The 18858-nt window shown below is 38.0% G+C and overlaps 1 protein-coding gene across 2 annotated transcripts in view; it reads left to right on the top strand.

Moving 5' to 3' along the window:
* Nucleotides 1-6199: 6199 nt before the first annotated feature.
* Nucleotides 6200-18858, top strand: part of LOC106063331 (uncharacterized) — a 47742-nt gene continuing 35083 nt past the window's right edge. For both annotated transcript variants that reach the window (XM_056008697.1, XM_056008698.1), the window contains exons 1-8: nt 6200-6321; nt 7761-7845; nt 8312-8517; nt 11061-11156; nt 11795-12011; nt 14381-14625; nt 16634-16711; nt 17353-17498. In XM_056008697.1, coding sequence (XP_055864672.1) covers nt 7788-7845; nt 8312-8517; nt 11061-11156; nt 11795-12011; nt 14381-14625; nt 16634-16711; nt 17353-17498 — 1046 coding nt within the window. In that variant the 5' untranslated portion in view covers nt 6200-6321; nt 7761-7787. The remainder of the gene's footprint in view (nt 6322-7760; nt 7846-8311; nt 8518-11060; nt 11157-11794; nt 12012-14380; nt 14626-16633; nt 16712-17352; nt 17499-18858) is intronic.

The following is an 18858-nucleotide window of genomic DNA, read 5'->3' as shown; positions in this document are numbered from 1 at the left end:
CTAAAATTTTGCACAAGAATCAATTTAAAAATTAACAAAATAATTAATTAACTATTTTTAATTAATATATCAAACAAGGGAAAGAATTTGTACTTTACTAAAGTGGTGGTATAATCTCAATTAGCCCCCTTTATATGTCATCGTCTGAGCCTTAGTGGAAAAAAAAAACATGATAAATTGGACGAAACTATAAAAACATTAGATAACTATACAATTTTCCTTGTTCATGGGTTCTCCACTAGCAGAGTGGCTACCGCATTGGCTTGAGAAGCCTGAGGTCGAATTCGGGTCATTTTATAAATGCTTTTTTTATTGTTGGTCTAGATTCATTACAAATTTAGTTACATGACTGATCCAAATTAATTGATACAACTATTTCTTCATACTAGCTTTTTTTTATTTAAAAACTGTTTTTTAAAATACATTATTGTTTTTATTATGACTTTATTGTCGCTATGCTTTAAAACCTAAATCTAAAATAAACAAAACAATGAATCCTAACTTTTACACGCCAAATATTTATGGTAAGCAAACGGAACCAGACAGGTTAATCTCTGTCGATGGTTTATAATGTCACGTATTGAGATAAGAATAAAGGAAAATTGTCAGTTATAGATTAGGTGTCAATGTATTAACATCTTTATCTTACTATATATCAAGCCTTCTTATTAAACTTCTAGCCTTTTTTTAAAGGTTCCTGCATTTTGACATTTGACATCATGACATAAGTACTCAATAAATATTGTTACGAATCTCACTATCCAGGCTCTCTGCAAACTGCACCATACACCACCAACTTAAAGAACTTGACAACTCAGGGCTCCAAAGTAACGTATCAGTTTAATGTCCAATAAATTACAGCCAATACTGAACAATTGGCAACACGTAACACAGGCTGTACAAATTTCTCTCCGTGTCAACCGTGACGCCGTATCAAGTCTTGCACTGGCCTCTCCGTCTCGTTCCGGGCTTGCACTGGGTTCAACAGTTCAGGACTGACTTCACACACTGGGCTCGTTGTATCGGACTCGATCACATACCAAGATCAAGTCGCCGTTTGTCTCAACTGTACTTGACAGTACTCCGCACTGAACCGTCGTAATGCTCCGTACAGAACCACACAGCTGAACCACACTGGACTGTGCTGTAGTCGACCGGACTGTAGTGAACCGGGCGCTGAACCGTCTTGACCGCGACACCTCCGCTCTTTAAATAGGGTCCCTAATGGCCTTCTAGAACCGGACAGAACGTCGCTCGACCATTCCGGGTGGTCAGATGACTACATCCCTCGTGACGCTCCTGAGTGTCATGCTGACACTCGTCTCGGCTGACTGTCGTAACTCGTCACGGTTGATCGCTCGTCTAGCGCTGGCCTGGGGCGATTTGCGTCGGCTGACTCAACACATATTAAATGCCCCCATCTGTGCCATCATCAGGTTTATAACAAAATATGTCTAATATGTGGAATACATGCAACATGGTCACTGATTTATATAATAACATGAAATATTAACATGGCATTCGCTTAATAGTTAATGTAAAACAAATATGGATACTCATTTGGGGGCTTGGAGGAATTTTAAAATCCGGACCCCCCCCCCCTCCTAACCTAGATACCCCACTGCTCCAGTCTTTGATTTGTGTCTTTATAGTGTGACTTAACATCGAACTTGGGTACATCGTTGAGGTGTCCAAAAAGGTTCGAGATAAATGGCTGCCTGGTCGTGCGGTTTGCGCGCTGGACTGTCGTTCAGATTTATCGATGGTCGAGGGTTCAAACCCTGCCCGCTCCCATCCCCCGTCGTCCTGCGGGAGGTTTGGACTAGGAAGTAAATTATCTTCAACTCTGAAGGAACATCCGAAACATGTAAAACATTTTACAACAAAACATCCCTTTTATGAGCCTTTGACCCGGAAAAAGATTTTATCCCGTGGCCAGGATTAAGGATTGGCTCTTCACAGACCCCTCTTTCTGGAGGCCCCCGGCAACAATATGAACATTTAACTTTTTTTAAGCACATCCGTTTGTTCAGGGGTCACGGTCCTTTGAGGCAATCCAATGTTTCCTCCCAATCGGAAGCCTTTTATAGGTAGTCGAGTGCTTACATCCATTACCAATTCCAGCAATGACAACCTTGCGGAACCAAAACGGCATGCGTCTCAAATAGCCTCTGACAACCAGTCCAACTCCTGGCCTTAACGTGTGGCTCAGATATTGAGTCCGGCGGAACTGTTCTCACTAACAGGAGTAGGGGCAAAGGCGAGCAGCTGTCTCCTTAACCAGTAAGCTTTAGGTAAGAGGGGCTTGTTAGCCATGGCTGGCTACCCACCTAGGAGAAAGGGGCTTGTTAGCCATGGCTGGCTACCCACCTAGGAGAAAGGGGCTTGTTAGCCATGGCTGGCTACCCACCTAGGAGAAAGGGGCTTGTTAGCCATGGCTGGCTACCCACCTAGGAGAAAGGGGCTTGTTAGCCATGGCTGGCTACCCACCTAGGAGAAAGAGGCTTGTTAGCCATGGCTGGCTACCCACCTAGGAGAAAGGGGCTTGTTAGCCATGGCTGGCTACCCACCTAGGAGAAAGGGGCTTGTTAGCCATGGCTGGCTACCCACCTAGGAGAAAGGGGCTTGTTAGCCATGGCTGGCTACCCACCTAGGAGAAAGAGTTCTTTTTATATGTTTGTTTGTATCTAAAAATGTGTTACAGTCTCTACAGAGTTGAAGATAATACACTTCCTAGTTCTAACCTCCCGCAGGACGACGTTGGATGGCAGCGGGTGGGTATGAAATACTCAGAAAGACACAAAGATAAAGGAGCATTCCTCATCCCATATGCTAGGACAAATTTGTACAAATACTCCTTCTTCCCTAGTGCTATTAGAGCATGGAATGGGTTGCCTGAGCTAGCCAGGAAAACCAGTGACTTGGCAGAATTTAAGTCATTGGTTAATATGCATGACTGAATGCATGACGCGTAAGACGTAATTATCTTTTTTTTTAGAAGTAACGTCTGTATTATATAAGATAAGATGAGACCACCGAGACGACCAAACGACATTCCAGCGGGCATACCGCACGACCAGGCGTCTTTGACAAATGTCAACTTTCTCTATTAATTTATTTCCATATTTCTCCAATTTTTTTTTAATTTTTTTTTTGGGGTGGGGGGATAATTTCACCACTATATATTTTTGTTCATATTCTTTTTTTTTATATTAGAGATTAATGTTACTTCAGTTTATTGATTAAGGATTGTAATCCATATATTACAAATCAGAGCGTAAACAAAGGAGTGGATTACTCTGCTTACAATTTATCTTGCGAATCACCAGTGTAGCCCCGTGGACAACGCGTTCAACATCGTCGTGTGTGTCAATATAGAGTCAGCAATAATCAGTTCTAATTTAGTAAGTGGGACAACATGACACAAAATGATAACAAACAATATAAGCCCTATGTTACCCAGGGAATGTATTATACGTGGAATACCGAGTGCCACGACATTGTGTGTTATTACGGTTGTTTGTAAAATGTTTGTTTGTTTTGTTTGTTTTACATGTTTCGGATGTTCCTTCAGAGTTGAAGATAGTTTACTTCCTAGTCCAAACCTCCCGCAGGACGACGGGAGATGGGAGCGGGCAGGATTTGAACCCTCGACCATCGATAAATCCGAACGACAGTCCAGCGCGCAAACCTCACAACCAGGCAGGTCTAATGTTGTCACGTAGATCTGGGTCTTGTATTTAAAAGGAATTTTTTTTTTCTTAAAAACTATTGGGTATTTTCATTAATGGCGGGAAGCCTCTAAGTAACAAGCTTTTCGGTGTATCTGGTGTACAACATAAAGGAAACGCTGACAAGCTAGTTCTTTTAAATGGTCTTTAAAAAATTGTTTTGTTCTTAGTACAGAACAATCACAGTTTCTGTGTTCTCTTGTTCAACACACATACATGAAATGTAAGCTTTTTATAATACTGTTACGTTCTCTCCTAATCAGGCCTTCTGTAAACACTGCTAAACACACAACACAGCACGTCTAACGCATCAAGAACTTGACAACAAGAGCTCCAAATAATCTGGTGCTTTAATAAATGGTCATTTAAAACAGCCAATCTGACACAATTGGCAAGACAATAAACTACTATTACCGTACGGAACTCTACTGTCTATATTTCTTCCTGGACTCATACATAACACTGGAGGACTCGACCAGGACCGACTTCATGGCTGACTAACAGTCCCGGTCTACTCGCTGTCCTGTCTTGAACTGCACTGCCTTACATACAGTGTCTCTGGTCCACGCAGGCTTATGATCAGATGACCATAACCCGGGGTCCTATTCACGTGCAAGGTTCATGCCAGTAATGTCCCTTGCCCTTCGATATAGCACGCTAAACTGTATTACTGGCCTGTGTCACATATGTCGGCTGATCACACACAGTTAACCCTTTTGCGTCGCGAATAGGGTTACAAAATATCTCATCCTTTAGTCCTCTGGAAGATCACGTGTCTCTAATAAGTGCTTCTATGACAACCGAAAGTTAGTTTTACAAATGCTCCTAAAAATTTGCATATTTAGGGGACTTTAATTTTGAATAATGTTATCTCTATGTTTTTTTTGCGTTTTGATTATAAAGATAAGGTTTACATTTTTAAAGCGATAAATTACGGCAACTTAGAAAAAGAAGACATTGGGATATGGAGAACTGTAGAGGTGATATTTCCAAACTTTAATAAAAACAAGCAAAATATTAAAAGTCATTTGTTAAAAAAAAAAAAAAAGGTTATCTAAATTGGGAAGAACGCCAGCCTTAAAACTATATCTATATCAGTTTGATGCGACAAGTCAACGGCCGTCAACAGCAATACCAAGCAATTGTTATGGTATGCTTCACTTAGACATAAATCTACATTTTAACTCTTTCTCTCCGTAATTATTTGCCACATTCTGGTGGAATCAACGTTGGTATCGTCAGTTAGGAGAGAAAGAGTTAAACTTTAAGTTAATACAATCCGCACTTCGCAGAAAAGTCGAGACGCTGTATAAAAACAAGGAAATTTAAAAAAAAAAAAAATCTTATATAAAGGGGAAGAACTCGTTGTTAAAACTATATCTATCAATAATGTACAAGTTATTTCCCATCTTCGATATCAAACAAACTAATTAATTACCAATAAATAATTGGCTGATTTGGTAACTTTTAAAAATAGATTCATGCTTTGTTAGGTAGAATAAAAAATTGTTTAAAGGATCAACTTGACAGGGCAATACGTGAGGGAGAAATACCATGGCTGCCTGGGCGTGCGGTTTGCGCGCTGGACTGTCGTTCGGATTTATCGATGGTCGAGGGTTCAAATCCTGCCCGCTCCCATCCCCCGTCGTCCTGCGGGAGGTTTGGACTAAAACTATCTTCAACTCTGAAGGAACATCCGAAACATGTAAAACAAACAAACAAAACATTTAAAGGGACTAAACCCAACAAACTTAGCCATATCCGTGAAAACTGAAGGATTAGTTTTCCTTGTTGATATCAAACAACATAAGTAATTACCAGTAATTAATTGAATATTCGATTACTTTTTGTTCTTGATTCATACCTTATGTAAGCCAATGAATAATTTTGCGAAGTTTCAACTTGATCCGAGAATGGGTGTGAGAGAAATAATGTGTAAACACTTTTTCTACCAGACAGACAGACAGACAGCAAAGTGAGTTGATATAAGCTTGGTATAAAAAAAAACATGAGAAAATAAAAAAGAGGAAGATTGGGAGAAATGTCAAGGACGCCTTATTCAAAGTTCCCTGTTGCCAACTAAAAAAATACAAATTAATGTGTATTTTATGCGAAAGAGTTAAGAAATTCAATTAAACATTTCCGAAACAAATACCGTAAACCTTTTAAAATAGGTCACACTTCCTGCTTCTTATAGTTCTTACACCGGATACACCGTAGGCTAGATATTAACAGTTATCCGCCATAGATAAACCATGTGTTATGTTTGCTTTTCCTGATACTTGGTAACACTCCTGGAATTATTATATGTCATTGTTATCATTTATCCTAGCATTGAGGAAGTCCGCCGATTTGTACATGGCGAGTTGGACCCAACCAGGACCTACTTTTGTAAGTAATTCATAGATAACGCTTACTTACTAACCGGCTATAAATAGCTTTCTTTGAATCGAGGCTCAGGGTCAAATATAAATGCGACAGACCCATTATGACTTTTCATGTAACCTGCCATTTTATAGTCATGGTATCTTGATAAAAACTGATTCGCATCTCCCTCGTGGTTGCTAATTGTTGTTTTGCAGTGTACTAGGTAATTAATGGAATGTTAATAACTTTCTTGTAAAAATGTGATTTGAATATCATATGTGGTATGATATGATATTTTGTTTATTTAGTGTTTTAAATTTTACTCATTAATAAAATAGTAATGGTTGAGCTTAGACAAGAAACATTAAAAATAAATAAACAAAAAAATAACCCTATCAATGATGTGGTGCATAATTGTGAGGATTTCTGTTTATTTCTTGGTTATTCTTCTTATATTAGTTGTTAATTAAACAGAATCATCACACGCCGGAGATTATATTAATAACTTGATCAGTGTCGGACTGGGTATCAAAATCGGCCCAGGCATGACTATACACTTCGGCCCATAAATTGTATATCATACGATGGGCCTACATGTCATCAAAATAGTTGTTGAGTTTAACATTGTATCGATAACTCTACAACGCTCTATATCTCTATAAGAAATTCAGGCCTTAGGTTACTTTTTTTGTATCACTTAGTGTGTAGGCCCTGAAAGGATGAAGCCTACGATTAGCACTGTCTACGGACGTCAGCTTTTTACATTATTTCGGAGAATGTGTTCAATTAAATTAGAATAATGACTATTTAGGACCTACAATGTGGAGTCTGTAAACTAGTGTAAACGATTATAAAAAAACAAACACGACACTCAGAGAGCCACTTTTATAAGAGAATGGTTTTTTTTTTGTTGTTTTTTTTCAATTTAATATGTATCATCTTCGCGTTTATGACGCCTTTTAGGTGACCCTACAGGCCCATTTATGGATACCGGCCCACCGGGCATTTGCCCGAATGCCCATATAGCCAGTCCGCCCCTGAACTTGATAATTCACTGAAGAAACATCTGTATTCTCTCAAAACTTCTTCAATAAACTTCTTCAACTATAAGTAACTTCTCGATTCAATAACAACTTGACTTAATTCTTCATAAAATGAAACTTAAAGATACAACAATAACTCCAACTAGTGTAACTTCAACTAATGGATCCGCAAATATTTAAACTCATACTAACATAAGACCGTTACTAAGCGAAGACTGTTACTTGTGCGAGGACCCCGACCAACTAGCTTTCTCCTAATGTATACTTTTCTCAGTCGTACTTTCCAGAATCATAGAAACTTCTCCCCTAAATATTTTACTAACTGTCACTCTGTGGTATTTTACGTCTCGAGAGATGATCTTTTCCCTTTGCAACTTCTTGTGTGACTAAATAGGCCAATCCTTGATACACAGCTGCGATCGCAGGTTGGGCATATGTGATCACCAGGCGCCGTTGCATTATCACCCTTATATTTATATATATTCTCTTAAGTTGATTGGACAAAAATCTCCACAGTTCTGCTCTTGATTAAATAATTGTTTTTTTAAATTTAAAGTCACTTTTTTTTTAAATGCATAAAGTGCAGATTTAACATACAAAAATGTTTCTTCATCTACAGATTGGAATAAAGAAAACTTTCTGAAGAATGCATTTTATTATTCTAATTATCTCTGTCGCCATCAATCAAATCTCAAGTACTGAAGGTAAATGTGACTTATTTCTATAGGCTTTATTCTTATAGCTTATTAGAATCTAATTAAAAGGCTTTTAAAATAACCCTATAAGAGCAAAATCTACTACTAAGACGAATTAAGATATAAGAAAGAAGGTATTGAATGAGCCTGTGTAAAAATTAATTATTCGGAATCTAGAGGTCATGGGTTCGAATACCAATAAAAACTGGGATTTTTTATTTCGGTATTTTAATGGCGCTTCTATGTCCACCCAGCTCTAATAGTACCTGACATTTGTTGGGGAAAAGTAAAGGCGGTCGGTCGTTGAGTGTCCACATGACACCCTAGTTATCCTTTGGCCAAAGTTACCGATGACATAGATCTAAATCTTATCTTTTTTTTATTGGTTAGTGAATCGAGATAACCAGGTCGGAAGCTAATTATTGTTAAGTAAATAGAGGCCCTCTTTTCAAATGTACTTTTTCTATCTCCTCAGTTATTTTCCAATATGAGGCGAGTGACGTCACAGGGGATCTAATGCCCGACGAGGTCAATGTGACTTTCAGCACAGAAACGAAGTCTCTAACCAAACTCAATCTCAGGCGATCGCGGCATTTCGACCTTGACATTCCCCTTTATACTCTCGACACAGACCAGGAAGGATTTTTCCAAAAGCAAAAAGTGACAACCAAAGCCAGAAAGGTAAAGAACAAACCAGAAAAAAAAACATAAAAATACTTTAAAAAAAAAACTAAGATTATATTAAGCGCATAGACATAAATAAATATAGACTGGCCGATAATAGAGTTTTATGAAACGAAAATTTGTGACTTGCATTTCTGTGTACTTTATTTATGTCTAGGAGTTTTGTTTAATCTCTAATACTGAAGATCATGCAATTTTTCAATTTTTCAGAATTCGGAAATCCGAATACAATAGATATACATGTTTTCAAGTTACATGAAGTTATTTCCCTTTTCCAGTCTATATTTATTTATGTCTATGATTAAGGGTAGTTGTTTCAATTAGTTTGGATCAGTCATGTCATTAAACTTGTACTAGATCTAGAATCTAGGGTAACGATAATAAGTCTGTGCGATTAGAAATGTTTTTACCAAATGTTTTTGTTAGGCGCCACCTCATGCTTTTAGCTTTATCAATTCGCTATAATCCTACCACTTAGCTGGGCAAGTTAAAAAAATGAGGGGGTGGGGGGGGGGGGTGGGGGGTAGTGAAGAAAGAAATGGATGTCTGGGTGGATTTTATCGTAATTGGTTTTTATAAGCATCTACAAAAAGAAAAAAAAAAGGAAGAAAGACATTAATTTGAATCATGGATCACGCCTCCTGGGCCGACGTGCAAACCACTCTGTTAGTGAGGTAGTTATGACTAGAGAAGATTGTGTAATTATATATTGTTTCAATTTAGAGCTAGAATCTATAATGTTGACTAATTCAACTAATACCATCACTTCAGTCAAGTACAATTTATTTCCCGTGTTTGAGATATCAATCAAAATAATTAATTACCAATAGTTAATAAGTTAATTGGTAATTTTTTTAAATTGATTCTTTGTGTTGTCAGGTAAAAAAATAATGTGCGTAATTTTATCTTGATCCCAGATAATGCGTCAGCGAAATAACGTGTACAAACTTTTTACCAGGCAGACAGAGTGATTAAATTTGGATGGCTGCCTGGTCGTGCGCTATACGTACTGGACTGTCTTTCGGACTTCTTGATGGTACCGGGTTCATGCCCTGCCCGCAGCCATCCCCAGTCGTCCTGCGGGAGGTTTGGACTAGGAAGTAGATTATCTTCAACTCTGAAGGAACATCCGAAACATGTAGAATAAACAAACATATAAGCTTTTGAAAAAAAAAATTAAAAGAGAAGGCATGCAAAGTTTAAAAACAAAAAATATAAAAATACTTTTTAAAAAAAGACGATTCTTTTACTATACAGCTAATAGAGTGCTCGTAATAAATAAATAATAAAAAAAAAAACAAGGTTACAAAGACAGTTTGTGTTATTAAACAAACTCAAAATCGGTCCCCGAAGTGGTCTACCCAGGCAGGTAAAAAAGAAAGCACATCAGAATGAAATTTTATCCAAGAAAAATGACAGAGAAGAATGGAGAAAGAAGGTTGACAGATCGTGTGTGGTGCCCCAGCGGTCTGGCAAACTAAAGGATAGGGGAAAGTTAATGTGAAGTTAGATGTGACCCTGACCTAACTTATGTCTTATAATGAATATCTAATTGATGTAATTTTTTTGTAAAGGGTCAATCTCTTGTTGAGATTCTCACGAAAAAAACATTACCAAAAAAAAACCAAAACCCCTATAGTTATTTGCATAAATGTGTTTGCATAAATGATAGGTAGGTATCTCCCCTACAAAAGAGCCTCCCGTATTTGTTGCTATTAATAGTGAATAATTGTAAAAGTGGTGTACTTTTATGAAAAATTTGCTTGCATGAGGGATTTTAAAAATTTCATTTTTCGCTTTCAGAAAAGAAAAAAGTAGCTGTTGCATTGGAACTTTGAATGATCAAAAATATACTGATGTCGGATTTTCACTATCTTTTCTAGTTTACGGGACGGACTGACGGACGACAGACATTCCACACAAAACGAATAGCGTCTTTTCCCCTTTTCGGGGGCGCTAAAATCGAAATACCATTTCAGCTGAATGAAGGAGGGGGGAGGACTGCTGTGTGAGCGACATTGTTCCAAACATAGCTAATGTCCAGGCTTTCATCTCATTCCTATGAGAATGTCCACAGTCATTTCACGACTGAAGGTTGTCATAACCATTACAGTGAAGTCTATAATTGTAAAATTAGGGATCCCGAGTACGCCCCTGAATCCATTCAGCTGACCTGACATTCCTTTGGGGCAAGAAAGCAAAGGTAGGTTGGTCTTTGTGCTGGCCAGATTATAGTCTCGTGAACAGTCTGCTCTGAAGTGTACATTATCTGTACTATAGACCGCGTATGTTATTGCGAAACCGAAATCCCCCAAAAATCTAATGCCCTGTTTTTATACAGACCAAACACAATCATTTGCAGGTTTTGATTGAGCCATGTCAGCCGGCATTTCATTTTTTTTTAAACTAGACTAACCTACGTATGGTACGTAGGTACAGATGACAGATTACGTAATGCACTTGCCGTGTGTTATCGCTTTATAAGCAAGCGCACCTTGACTGTTTATCTCAATGTCTGATAAACTCCCTCGTCATTTCAGGATCTAGGCTTCTACCAGGATATTGACAACAAGGCGGTGTTCCGAATTGAAAAGTCACCAGAGAAAACGGCAAACAAAAAATCAAAATATCATCTGGTAAGATAGTTTCCACAACAGGAAGAGAGAGAGAGAGAGAGAATAAGAGAGAAAAAACAAGTGAGAAAGAGACAGAGAGAAAGAAAAAGAGACAAAAAGAGATAGAAAAGAGAAAGAGAAAGATAGAAAGTTAGAGAGAACGAGAAAGAGATAGAAAGAGAAAGAATGAGTGAGAAAGATAGAGATAGAAAGAGGGAGAATGAGATAGAAAGAGAGTGAGAACGAGAGAGAAAGAGAGAGAGAATGAGATAGAAGGAGAGAGAAAGATAATGAGAGAGAATTCTCTACAAAATGCTTTCTCACATTAGCTAAGAGCATTTTCTTTTCAGGTCTAGGCAGAATACCATTTCCTTTATCAACTTCTTGTGTGACTAAAGAGGCCATTCCTTGATACACAGCCGCTGTCAAAGGTTTGGCATCTGTAATCACCAGGGGCTCTTTTACTTTCACCCTTCTTTCTGCTACTGTTGTGTATGGCATCTGCAATCCGGGATCCTTCCTTTATGCTCGCTGTCCATGTGGATCAATCCATTGCTACTAAATGAATGGCAATTTTTACATTACAGATAAATACAATTTTGTAGCTGGTGTTTTTTATGTCACGCCATAAAAAGAGTTGCCAACTGTTCTTGTTTCAGAAAGGTGAATTTCACGTCGTCAACTCCAAATACTTTTTCAACTCAGAGAAAAAGACTCCTAAAAAGTCTTGGAAAAACAAGTCCCTCAAACGTTTTCTCAATTCCACAACGACTGCACCAACGACATCTGATGCCACGTCAATATTTGAGGAGTTTGTCTATACTTTAGAATCACAGAATATCACAACTTTTGATATGTTTGACGCACGAATACCTCGTAAGTCACGTGACTTTACACGTTATAAAGTTTTAAAGTTTTCTATAAGTTATATAAAAATGCGGGAAAAAAACAAATAAAAAAAGAGGTTAGTGTCAAGTTCCAATAAGCTTCTTCTTCTTCTTTTTTTAGCAGCCCCCGAAAGGGGAATAGGCGTTATTAGTTTTGTGTGGTCTGTCTGTTTGTCCGTCCGTCCTCTTTAGATCTCGTGAACCAGAAAAGATAGTGAAAGTCCGACATCATAATATCTTAGACTTAGACGATTCTGGTGCAACGGCTACTTTTTTCTTTTCTTTTTCATAAAAAAATACACCATTTTTACAACTATTCAATATTAACAGTAATAAAGACGGGAGGCTATTTAGTAAAGGAGATAATTGTTCACCATATTTTTAACACATTTATGCAAACGGTTTTAGATTTTTGAATTCGTGTTTCTACACAAATTGTCTTTGTACCATAGTTTTTCATTTAATCTAGTTCAGCAATATGTTTTCTTCTTTTGCGTTCTAATTGTTTATGTTAGGGGGGGGGGGTAACTAATCTTATATCTGAGATAAACAGTGATTTCCGGGTAATACAGTTCATGATATTGTTTTACTTCTATACATGTATTTTGTTCGGGCTTATTAATAGAGTAGCCAGCATGCTAAAATCGTCATTCTCTGGTAATACCCCACAATGAAAAGCTCTACTACTTTCAATTTTCAGCTTGTTATATTTGTTATCTTATTCTGAAGAGACGAAAGACTAACAATGTTCTTGAGGACAATGTTATCAATTTATTGAAATATTTACATATAGTTCGTCCATCGTGGTTCGATTATGACCACTTTTGTCATTCAGGAGACTGAGGATTTTGCACTGGGGGTTTTGTGCCTCCTCATGTGGCTGGTGAGACCCATGTGAGCCCGGAATGTTCGGCTGCACACTGGACAAGTTATTCCAGCTGGAGCTAGTGTCAAAGGCCTTATTCTTCTTCTCTTGCACTTTTCTGATGCCAGCGCTGTTCTAAGCAATTTGTGCGCCAGTTTTCACAGCGCGACGCCATGATGCTCTGTCATGTGCTACTGTATCCCAGGTGGCTGGGACTATGCTGAACGCCTTCCGAGAAGCTTTAACTCTTTCTCTCCTAACTGACGATACCAACGTTGATTCCATCAGAATGTGGTAAATAATTACGGAGAGAAAGAGTTAAGGATGTCCTTAAAGCGCTTTCTTTGTCCGCCTTGTGACCACTTTCCTTCCCTTAATTTGCCGTAGAAGAGTCGTTTAGAGATGTGGCGATCTTCCAATCTGCAGACGTGTCCTGCCCATAGCATCTGGGACTACATTAGTATTGTTTGGATGCTTTGCAGACCCGCTCTTCGAAGGACTTCAGTATCTGGTATTTTTTTCTTACCATATGACATTCAGTATTTTTCTTAGACAGGTCTTGTGGAATATTTACTAAATATTTCTTATTCAATAAGTTAAAATCTACCTTAGTGGTTGTTGTTTTAAAAGTTTTGACATTTCCTTTAGAAATGAAGATGCCAGCCTAGTTTCTTCTGCATTACGACGGGGGCTGAGAGTACGCTGGATTCGAACTTGAGCCAATCATGACAACAGTCCGAAGGGTGTACCACACGAGCAGGCGAACATTCTAAAAATGGGTCGTGCTCAACACTCTATTATATATTTTATTTTTATGAATTAAATTAATACGATATAGATCTAGTTTCTTTCAATGGATCGGGCTCAGTGAGTGTATGATCTACTTTATATAAATGATTTAGTTTAATGGGCAATTAACTCATTTAGTTTCGTTTAGAGTTTAGAGGGTTTTTTGATACTTGCTCAGTACCGCTACTGAATATTAATAACACACAAAAAAGCTTGTTCCTAGAAGTCTCCCTTACTCTTTACTGTAATGCCTGGTCGCTAATAAGTCTGCATAGTTATGTGAAACACTACATTCTTAATCTTTGTATTAACGACATTGCCTTTCGTAGAAAAGAAAATCTATTTGTCATGCTCAACTATGTTCGCTTATTTTGTTTTTCGGTTGTTGATTTAGAATTATAGATTACTACACCCTAGCCCAAACCTCCCGGGGGGGGGGGGGATGGCAGGAAGTGTACAAGCTCGGGACTATCGATACGACAGTCCAGAGCGCATACCACATAACAAGGCCGCCATCTTTTATATTAAATAGTTAGTTTAATTAGTTTACTTTTTTTTTTTATAAGTTGTATAATTTTAGGGAGAAATTACTCTAAGATGCCCAGGATCAACAATTATCTTTAGAAAATGTGATCTATGTGATCAATTTAAATCATATAGACATATATATATATATATAAATATATATCTGATGTTAATCACAGCACCAGAAGTAAAGAAGACTGCTAGAAGGAAAGTCTTTAACAGCACTGGTCAAAACTACAACCGGTCAGCATCATGGTCAGCCCGACAGAGCAGACCACGCCGCGAGGCAGTACTGGACATCTACTTGGACTTGGTGGCGGTGATTGACTACAAATTGTATTCCAAGTATTTAGCTCTAGCTAACTACAACAGCCCCACGGCGTTACAGGGTATTCTAGAGCACTATGCCTTTGTGTTTAGCGGAGTGAGTTCCTTATTGCAGTTTTTTACTGAAATTGTGGAATGTTTGGTTGAGTGATGAAACCTTCTTGGCTACCTAGCAAAAGGGCTCAAATTCAAATCACAATGTAAATAAGTAATTATGTTGAAGATTTTTTGATCCATCGTTGTTATGTGCATGCGTTATAGTTGAATGGAAGGATGACCGGAAGTATATATGAGAGATTGAGATACATCAGGTATGAGTGTACTCTCCCCTGCCTCAACGTGACACTCGGGTGAAAACGAATGTTTGAGGAAACGACCAGGGTAAATGTGTAGCAGCCTTGTGTGGTATCTAAGGGAGTGTGAGAGTTTTCTTATTGCACGGGGCGGAGTTGTACGAAAGCTTCCACGAACTTGTCAAAATCCAGGCGCTGTTCTTCAAGGAACTGTTTCATTAATGGCAAGTCTAGCACGGTTGGCTTGGTAAACTATAGGAAAATGGCAGAGTTCCAGGGGAGCTCGTCCTCAGGCCACGTATTCTACTCTGTTCTTCCGAAGTGTCCGACCCTTTGGAAATAGCAGTGTTAAATATGAACATTTGTTGGACCTCTTTCAGAGCTCTTTGTTTCACCAGGCTTACTTGTCTAGAGTTTCAAAAACCTCGGTTCGACTCTTTTATGACAGTAAAATGGTATGAATTACTATGAATATATCCGGGCAATGCTTTTTTTTTCGCTGTAACGAGGCGCCCCGGGTGGACACGGGCGTCAGAGCTGCGCAAAACGTTGCTCTAACTCAAACGTCATGGAGATACGAGCGTAGGCAATAGGGGTGTAGCAGATAAGTATCTAATGGGATCCCTCACAGCTTGGTCACAGACAGGCAGCTGAGCCTATAGTTCAGAGAGTCTCCGTCTTAATTCTTAGGACCATTACGACGGAAGGAATATGTGATTTTGTAATGAGGGAATCAGTGACGTAGCTAAGGTGGTGGGGGAGGAGGGGGGAATTAGAAAATTTCCCGGGGCCCCCATTTGAGTGTTCGAAATTTTTTTTTTTTTTATAAATTAAATATAAACTATTAAGTAAAATGCAGGGGGCCACCAAAAAGGTCAAGCCTCCCCTCTTCCCGGGGCCCCCAAATGAAGGCAAATTCCAGTCTTCGCCACAGGAGGGAATAAAGTTATGGGCGCGTCTGGATCAGAATTTGCTTTTTGTCCATTAAGCTTCAACCTCTCTCTTCTGAACCTCTGCATAAAAAAACCTTCTGAAGCTCTGCATAACAAAACCTTCTGAACCTCTGCATAACAAAACCTTCTGAAGCTCTGCATAACAAAACCTTCTGAACCTCTGCATAACAAAACCTTCTGAAGCTCTGCATAACAAAACCTTCTGAACCTCTGCATAACAAAACCTTCTGAAGCTCTGCATAACAAAACCTTCTGAACCTCTGCATAACAAAACCTTCTGAACTTCTGCATAACAAAATCTTCTGAAGCTCTGCATAACAAAACCTTCTGAAGCTCTGCATATCAAAATCTTCTGAAGCTACGCATAACAAAACCTTCTGAAGCTCTGCATAACAAAATCTTCTAAACCTCTGCATAACAAAACCTTCTGAACCTCTGCATAACAAAACCTTCTGAAGCTCTGCATAACAAAATCTTCTAAACCTCTGCATAACAAAACCTTCTGAACCTCTGCATAACAAAACCTTCTGAAGCTCTGCATAACAAAATCTTCTAAACCTCTGCATAACAAAACCTTCTGAACCTCTGCATAACAAAACCTTCTGAACCTCTGCATAACAAAACCTTCTAAACCTCTGCATAAAAAAACCTTCTGAACCTCTGCATAACAAAACCTTCTGAACCTCTGCATAGCAAAACCTTCTGAACCTCTGCATAACAAAACCTTCAGAACCTCTGCATAACAAAACCTTCAGAACCTCTGCATAACAAAATCTTCTTCTAGGCTGGCTTAGTTCTAGGGTTAGGCTATTTTAGGGATTATGGTTAATGACCCATTCGATATTTTTTTTTATTCCAGATTGACATGCTCTATCAAGGTATCAAAAGTTCAGAATATTCCATTCATGTTCGTCTGTGTAAAGTATACGTACTCCAGGTAGTGATTGTAATACAGTTCATTACCTTTACTTTCATCTTGTGGTAAACAAGTAATAGTATTTTACTTGTAAATCACTTCCTACTCTATGTTGACATAATTAAATGAACAAGAAAATTTAAAAAGAATGCTTAAAAAAACAACAACAATGCTTAACTAAGAGAAAGAACCGCTGATTGCTGGCATGTATCTAAAGAATGCAGGGTTAAGCTCCTTCTATGCTATATGAAACAAAATTGATTTATTAGGACTAATTGGTTAACTAATGGATTAATATTTTTTTTAACCTAAAAAAACATGAATCAATAAATAAAAAATACTCAAGTCAATTAATTATTGGTAATTATTTTGTTGGATATCGAATAAGGGAAATAACGTGTATATTATTTACAGATATAGTTTAAAGGGCGGATTTCTTCCCTTTAGGTAAGCTTTGTTGTGTTTTTTAAAAGGATTTTATATGTTTTTTTTCTTTTTTTGTTAGTTGTATTTTTGTGTTTGTTGGTTGTTGTTTTTTTTGTTTCTTTGTTGTATTTTTTTGTTTGTTTGTTGTATTTTTTTGTTTGTTTGTTGTATTTTTTTGTTTGTTTGTTGTATTTTTTTGTTTGTTTGTTGTATTTTTTGTTTGTATCGTTTTCAAGACATCCAGTGCTGCAAGTTTTATTGAGTCAATCGCTTCGTACGGAGAGCTGAAGGCAGACACAGCGCTTGATGTCCTCGGGAAGTTCTCCGCAGGTGCTGGGCGTAGCAACGTCGGAAGCTATGATCACGTGATGTTGTTTACTGGGTAAAAACTTACCTACCAATTTTTTAAATTTAAATTTAGATGGAAAGGGGGGGGGGGGTGGACTAAAATTGAGTTTAGCGTTCAAACAAGAGCTAGCTCATCCAACTTAAGGGGAACAAAAAAACCCCCCAGTAAGTTCCTCTTGCGATCTATAGGGCAATGACTTACAACAGTGATGCCCAAAATACGGCCCGCGGGCCACTTCGTGGTTCCATCCGGCCCGCCGAAATGTCGGCACAAAGAATATAAAATCCGCTACTCCCCCACTAAAAAAAGGTTTAAAAATGTCTCTTTATCTACGTTAGGGCCATCAATTTTACTCCGATTGATTGGTACCATGACCAACATTTGTGCCTTTATGAGACTCTTAATGTAGAATTTATAAAAAAAAAAAAAAAAGACTAATAATATAACCTTTACTTTTTTTTGCAGAACATGATAATTAGCCAATATATTTGAGTTGTAAATAAAGGTTGGCTGTTGTTTTTTTTTTTGTTTTTTTTTTAAAGAAACGCAATTATAAAACAAATTCGACGTCATTTGAATCAAAAGATTGTTAAACTACGTCTAGAGATTGGAAGATTAATGTGAATATTTACCAAAAAGAGACAAGAAAATGAGTCGTTGGTAAGGCTAGCTACACTGTTGCTCATATTTTTTAGTAGAGAAATGAAACCGTTTTCTGACGCTTGAAAAAAAAAGGATACTAATATCCCATTAATGAATGAAAGTACTAGATCCACGGGTTTCTAATCAAATAGTTTCAGGTCAATTTCATTTCGTTTTTTGTACCTTTCCTTTATGTGGCCCGCGACACCAGTGTTGAAAATTAAAATGGCCCGCAGGTCGATTTATGTTGGGCATCACTGAATTACAATAAAGGGGGATAAACCTATCCCTTATAACTATATCTGGACTGTGCAATTCCTGCCTGTTAGTTAGAACTACCTCTAGCTACATGTTAATCTCCCCTTTCAGACCTTCCGATCTATAAGGCAGATGATATTAAGGTCATCTGTTTTTTGGGTCTACAGATAACGATAAGTGTGCCATGTGGCCAGCACAACTTTCCCCCATCCGAAGTCAGGTACCCTTCAGAGTTGGGTGGACTCAGGGGCGCCCTAAAAATCCGGCAATACTAAATCACAGTCTTCACCGAGGTTTGAACCGAAGACCCCAGGTTCGGAAGCTAACCTCTCAGCCGCCTTGCCCTCCAATGTAAGGAAAAAAGAATTTTTTTTTTTTAAAGTCAAATGTTTTAGTGTTAAAACGGATATCGACAACTATAAAGCGAATCATGAACAGTTCTGTTCTATTCAATTCATTAAAACCTATTAAAAATCATTTTGTTTTCCGATAA

Source organism: Biomphalaria glabrata, chromosome 13 (assembly GCF_947242115.1).
Source record: "Biomphalaria glabrata chromosome 13, xgBioGlab47.1, whole genome shotgun sequence".
In the NCBI taxonomy this organism is placed as follows: Eukaryota; Metazoa; Mollusca; class Gastropoda; family Planorbidae; genus Biomphalaria; species Biomphalaria glabrata.
This window is presented reverse-complemented; position numbering and strand designations above follow the sequence as displayed.